The sequence below is a fragment of the Mastomys coucha genome, unplaced genomic scaffold, assembly GCF_008632895.1.
Source record: "Mastomys coucha isolate ucsf_1 unplaced genomic scaffold, UCSF_Mcou_1 pScaffold6, whole genome shotgun sequence".
NCBI lineage: Eukaryota > Metazoa > Chordata > Mammalia > Rodentia > Muridae > Mastomys > Mastomys coucha.
In genome coordinates, this window is record NW_022196912.1 from 6,569,770 (window position 1) to 6,576,705 (window position 6,936).

Genomic DNA, 6,936 nt, shown 5'->3' on the forward strand with positions numbered 1-6,936 from the left:
TATATATATATATAATTTTTAAGTTTGTGTGTGTCTGTGTGTGACATGCGACTGCAGTGGCTGTGGGAACTGGGTGTCAGATCCCCAGGAACTGAGCTGAGGGGCAGTTATGAGCACACGGGTGCTGGAGCCAAACCCAGGTCTTCTCTAAGATCAGTAAGTGCTCTAAATGCAGAGCCATCACACACACACACACACACACACACACACACACACACACACACACACGCAGACACGCAGACACATTTTCACGTGTTTGTTTTACTTACCAACAAGCCATTCATTCTGAAATCTCATTCTATATGAGAAATTATCTGCTTCCTAGGGTCTGGCATACAGGCTACTCATAACTTTAAAGAATCTTGTGCTTTCTGGTAGACAACCCTGTATCACAGGAGCCTGGAGGATGTACTGGTGGCCTCTGGAAAGAGCCTGAGGCCATAAGCAAACCAGTATTTCTTGAGCTATTAGGGAAAGAAAGGCCACTCAGAAGTACATAACACTCTGGTCACAGCTACACTTATCTCTGGTTCTTGGGATCTCAAAGGACCTCCACATTTCTCTCAGTCTCAGACTTTCAGATTGGTTCTATGTCTTTGAGTAACAGGACCAGAAAAACGTTAGTGAATTGCACACAAACTCTACTTGAAAACAGTTGCTAGCTGCATATATCCATACGTGCCTCACCCCGCCCCACCCCACCCTACTCCACCCCGCCCCGCCCTACTCCACCCCACATCCATATGTTCCAATATGTTTCAATGCAATAAAGGTTTGGAGAGGAAACTCAAGAAGATCTCAAGGTTCTTATAAATATATGGCCTGGGGTGCTCAGCAGAGAAAGGGTTCTATAAAATATGATCAGCACAATCATAACTACTCTTTATCACCCCCCATCCATCCTTTCCTTCCTATGCTTGCAATTTAAAAAGATCAAAGGAGCCAGAGGAAGTCCTGTACATCTTGATCTGTAGATGGTTCTTCAGAAGTCACAGAGGAAGAGCTCCTAACAGGTCCCTCTGCACAATGGAGTCCGAGACTGAGCAGTTCTTGAAGCCTTGCCACCAGCAAAGGGCGGGAAGAAAGCTTTGAACTTCCAGGGGCAGTGGAGAACTGTCCCCTGTTCTAACTGAGGAAATATCTATAAAAAAAGAAGAAATTCCAGGAATTCAGGAATAGCCTTTGGGTCTTCAGTTCCTGCCTGTGTGTGAGGTTTGATACAAGGGATGAGTCACGAGAAAAGTCATTATAATAATTATAAACACAACAACAAAAGAATTATCATTTATAGAGTGCTTACCACGTTCAGACATGGTATTAAATGCTTTATAGGCCTCTTAGGTAAGACCAGGAGGCATGGAACACTGGGTAGAATGTGGACTCAGGAAACAGATTCTCTCTCAGCTCTGCCATACTGCTTGTGACAGTGAGCAGCAACCTTGCTGCACCTGAGTTCCCATCGGTGAACTGGGGATAATAACAGGGCTTATCTCACAGGGTTGTTACAAGGATTAACAAACTTAATCCAGAAAGTTCTGAGGACAGCGCTGGCACGGGAAGGCTGAGCGCTCAGCTTTCTGTCTTGTCTTTCTGCCTATATAGCTCATTTTTCCTAAGAGTACATGCATTTCTAGGGTTCAAAAGATTCTCCAGATAGCAGGGAATAATGGAAAACGTGAGTGTAAATTTCTTTTTATAGACACTTCCTAAGACAAGACAAGACACTGGCTTTGAAATGTAGGAGCAGGCAGCCTGTAGCCTCGAACTCAGGTAGGGCTGTTCTTGGCTGCTAGACAGACAAGCAGGAAGAAGGCATTGCCTCTTCCAGATCACATCACCTTTGAAAGGCTACTAAGAGCTGGACAAAGGGTGGGGATCTAGCTCGGTGGTAGAGAATGCTTTCCCAGCCTGTGCAAAGCTCTGAGTTCACTCTTCATGAAGAGAGGAGATTGAGATCAACAAAAAAAAAAAAAAAAAAAAAAAAAAAATACACTCTAGAATTTTAGAGATCGAATACTACCCTGGAAGTCCATTTACAAGGCTCCGGGGAAAGAGCCCCCTTCAAAGAGAGGTTTCATGAGTCAGCCAAGGCCATGGCTGTCCTCAGTGAAAACAGAAACCTCTGGTTGTCACTGTGGAGGCCTGCAAGTGTCCTCCCTGAAAATTCTCCACCCAAAACACGTGTGTACGCCAAGCAGTTGAACTTGGTAGTCATTTCGTGCATGTGTCAAAATTCGTGATGGAGAACGCCTGTGAAGCCTCCGTGTTTTTACATACATCGTCTCCAAGTCCTAACTTCTACCACCACACTGTCTCTGAGATCCAGTTTATGTAGGTGTCCAGCATAAACCTACCCTCTATTATCTCAGGGACACCGGGGGCAGCTTCCTCAGTTACACCAATGCATTTCAGTAATGGTATGTAGTTACCAACTGAAATGCCATTCAGAATTTCCTTTTTTTTTTAGCTTCAAATACTTGAACCCTACAAAAGAAAACACCCTGCCGGGTGGTGGTGGCACACACCTTTAATCCCAGCACTTGGGAGGCAGAGGCAGGCGGATTTCTGAGTTCGAGGCCAGCCTGGTCTACAGAGTGAGTTCCAGGACAGCTAGGGCTACACAGAGAAACTCTGTCTCAAAAAACCAAAAAAAAAAAAAAGAAAGAAAGAAAGAAAGAAAGAAAATACCCATGAATGGCTGACACCCCTAAGGTTTCTTAGGTGGTTCTGTCTCCCCTCACCCTGGTCCCCCCATCAGGCAAACAATTGAAAGTAATGAACAGATTGCCCATTTCTTAGTTTTCAGCATTTTTTTTCCAGCCTGGATGGACTATTTGCCACCTCACTGGTTAGTATCTTGGTGTGGATATCATCATGAGACTCACCATCATGGCTCTGGAGTGTGCAAAACAGAATAGTGAGGCCCTGGGAGAAAACAGTACTTACTCAGCAACATGGTAAAACGCTCGGTAGTTTATGCACCACAAAACTTCCCTTAGTACTCAAAACTAAAGAAAGATCCATCGGGATAAAATGAAAGAGGAACCTATTATCTTGAGATAGGACAGAACTGTTTTTGCTTTGTTGTTGCTGTTTTTAAAGCAAGTAAATCCTGTGTAGAAAAGATTTCTTCAAAAAATGGAAAGGTCTCCGTCTTGAAGGAGGCACTTTCAGACACAGGGAGTGGGCTGAAGTCCTAGGGCATTAAGAATTACCTGCTTGGTCCCTTCTATTTCTAAAGGCTTAACAACATAGATTCCTAGAACACTGAGCATGGTCCTGTAAACACACATATACACAGAGACAGAGAAACAGTAGCTGGTTTACAATGTAAACAGAGTAGACTGTTTTCAGCTAGGGGCTTTCATCCCTGCGAAATCGCCTAATCACGTCAGGCAACAATCTAATAGCTGTGGAATGTTCTCTACTTCACAAAGCAACTTGCTACATCCAGGAACTGAGGCGTCCTTGCATTAGCTTTGGAAGACTAGAGTAGTAGGGTTTGTTGATTTTTTTGTTTTTGTTTTTGTTTTCCCCAAACTGAAATAAAGGAAAGGTACTCAACCAATGGATTCAGATTCCCCAAAGTTTATAACTATGGAGAGCAGTGCCATTGGCTGGCCGACATCTCTCCTGCCTCAGGACAAGGCTCTTGCAGTTATCTAGGAAAGTAAATCTCTGCCTTGAAGGTTCAGGGCTCTGGTGGCAGTAGAGGTGGTGAGCTGCACTGATTCCTTGGAAATCCTCACTGGCTGGAGGCATATCAGGGCTGGGGGTGGCTCTGCTGGCGACATGCTAACTGACTGTAATGAACAACTTTCTGATTCTTATCAGCACTAATTTTCCTTGTTAGGAGAAGAATTATTTTACCTCCCCTGGGCCTTATCCAGAAAGAGAAAATACATTTATGGCTTCCATGTTGATTTATAAAGTAATTTTAAAGCCAGTTTAAAACTGAAACAAAACAAAACTGAAGACAGCACATTTAAAAAAAAAAAATCTAAGAAAGCCGTCTGCAGTGCAGTTTCAATGTCAGGCTGATAGAGCTGTGCAGCGCTTCTCTACCAGGCTAGATTCCGGGTAATTCCCCGAAAACTGCTGTCAAATGTTGAAGGACACTAATTAGTAGAGAAGCTTCATTCGAGAAGCCCATCCAGCATTATCTCCTTGGCTTGGAAAACTGACGGACTTTGGGGTCATTTGAAGAGAGGAACAATTAAATCTGCTGCCATAAGAAACCAGCCACAGTTAGGAAACTTGAAGGTCCAGGTATCTCCAATTCCTTGTCCATCTTTGCCCTAGCACCAAGTACCGGAAGCACTCTGGAAAGGTACTTGGACAAGAGTTTAGCTTTGGGCCTGGCCATCCAGAGACCTCACTTCCATTGATCTTAATTGCTCTGCTCTACAAATCCCACTTGAGAACATCCACACTTAGCTCTGCATAGAATTGGGAATTCTGTGGGGTTGATGGGAACTCAAGAGAGTTCACTGTGGCTCCCCCACTCTGCTAACCAGCCAACAATTAAAAGTCTGGCTCCTGACTATTATCGATTAATATATCCACCCTCATGGAGATGTGTGGGACTAAAGCTAGCCTTCTGGCCTCTCGAGGGGCTGTTTCCAGAAGGAACAATACAAAAATGTTCAGTTACGCTCTGGAGAAGAAATGGCCCTTGAACCGGGTGGTATCACCAATCCGGGAACCCTGCTGCTCACATTCATTTCCTGTAGCGGTCTGGGAAGCTTTGGGCAGCCATTTAAGGGACATCAACTTTCAATGCTCTACTTCACAATTTGTAACTACATCTTAGTGCCCCAAGAAGCCAGCCAACTCAACTAGAGTCTCAAAACCATTACCCTAACTAACAGGCATTGGACGACTGGCTCCTCATAGGACTCTGGACCGAGGGATGTACACACTGCTTGCCCTGTTTTTTGGGCACACTCGAGTGCGAACACACCAGCGCACGCGCGCGCGCGCGCGCACACACACACACACACACACACACACACCCTGCAGGCCTGGCTACCACTTGGGCACTGCACTACAGGAAGGAGATTCTTGGAGGTTCACAGTCTGTGTCACACTGGTTCTTAAAGTGGCCGCTATTGTGGATAATTTGTAGTGTCATTGTGCTCCGACTGTACTCCCCACCAGCCCTCGGCAGAGAGACTCTGCAAGCCGGGTATGGAAAAATAGCTTACTGTTCCCTGATTCTCCCAAGGATTGATAGACCCAAGAGCAAGATGACACTTCACACTGATTACTGTCAGGCCTCATCTCGGGCAAATGCGACAGTCACCCGCAGTAATAAAATGTTCAGTAAGTGCTCCTGGCTGCTCTCTGCTGTCCAACTTCGCGGCTTTGATTGTTTGTGATTACACTCTGATTGGTTTTACAGCTTGAGCTGGAATCTTAGTCTTTTCTCTTGCGTCTCCTTCTCTGCCCTCAAAGGACATAGAACAATGAGCGACCATAGGAAACCTAGAACCTTCCCCCTCTAGAGATCCGCCAGCGCAGGGCGCGGGCGCCCGGCCAGGACGGGTGCGATTCGCTGGAGTTTATCAATTCCTTATCGGTGCCCTGAGGTGGGAGCTGCCGCTTTCGACCAGAGGATACACAGTTCCTGGCTCATGTCCCCAAGTGGAAGTCCAAACAAAAGCCAGTCTGCTCAGGGCTGGGTCCTCAGCGCCATTCTTTCCCAGCCTGGCCGCGGACCTCCGGCAGCTCGCGCCACTCTGCGGTCACGCGTTCGATTCCGGACACCCCAGCTAAGTCACCGCGGAGCGCAGTGCTGGAAGCTCTAGCCCACGGCACGCACCAACAGGAGCAAAGTGCCAGGCGGCCAGCTATAAACTTTTGCAGGAGGCGAGAATGTACCCAGGTCTGAGCGGACGCACGGTGCGCTCCCGACTCAGCTGCTAGAGCTGGGTGTCAGGTCACAGATGCGGGGCGGACCGAAGGAGGCTCGAGGGCAGCGCGAGCTGGCCCGATTTGCCTCTCACCCAGTGCCGAAAGGTTCGCGAGGTCAAGCCTTGGCGGCTGCCCCCCACCCCCCGACTTAAGAATGAGACACTCGGAGGGCGACTAGAACACCTGCCCCCGCAAGGCAATCCAGGTCACTCACTCCCCACTCTCTGCCGGAGTCTAGGTACACGGTAAGGTTAAGCGGGTTGAACAAACTTGGGTGCCGTCTGGAGCAGGACCCTTGGCCGTGTTCCGGCTTCTCGGGCAGGACTCACCCCCGAGTGGCGCTTTGCCCTCTGTCCCGTGCCAGTTTGGGGCGCAAAGCCCGCATAGGAGCGCGCTCGGAAAGACCTGGAGGGGCTTAGGAAAAGAAAGGCGTGTCTGCTGCTCCAGCGTGGAAACCCCAAGAGTCGGGGGCATCAGCCCACAAACGTTTCAAACCACTGACTGGGAAAGCTTGGTGCTCTAGGGACGACAGACGTTGGAAGGCGCCGCGGAAGCACCCCTGACCTCCGGGGCCATCTCTCCGTGTCTCAAGGTCTCGGAACTATCCGGTTTGCAACTCTACTGGGCGCCGCAGCTCCCTGTCCCTAAAGGCAGCACCTGCTCGCTTACTCAGAGCCCCTCAAGAGCGCTCCTCCAGCCTCCGAGACCTCTCGCACCCCTCTCGCAACTGCCCCGGGTCGCGCCCGCCACGCGCAGTTCCGCCAATGCCTGGGACCAAGGCGGTCGCCAGCCCCGACGCCCGCTTACCTTTTCTTCTCCTTGTCAGCTGTCATTGTCGCCGTGGCCCTCCGAGACCCGGAGCACCTGGGTTCCTTAACCCTGTAGGGTCTGCAGCCGCTCTCTTTGCTGTGGCCCTCCGCAGCTCTCGGTCGCCCCGGCAGGTGTGCAAGGAAGGACTTTAGTGTTCGCAGGTCCGAGAGTCCCGCACAATCAGGTGGAAGTTTGCGGACGGCTGGCTAG

At 48.8% G+C, this 6,936-nt stretch overlaps 1 protein-coding gene across 1 annotated transcript in view; it reads right to left on the reverse strand.

The window, feature by feature from the left end:
- Epas1 (endothelial PAS domain protein 1) overlaps positions 1-6,930 on the reverse strand; it is a 78,873-nt gene extending 71,943 nt beyond the window's left edge. Inside the window, exon 1 of the mRNA XM_031355539.1 lies at positions 6,724-6,930. Coding sequence (XP_031211399.1) covers positions 6,724-6,749 — 26 coding nt within the window. The 5' untranslated portion in view covers positions 6,750-6,930. The remainder of the gene's footprint in view (positions 1-6,723) is intronic.
- Between the last annotated feature and the right edge of the window lie 6 nt (positions 6,931-6,936).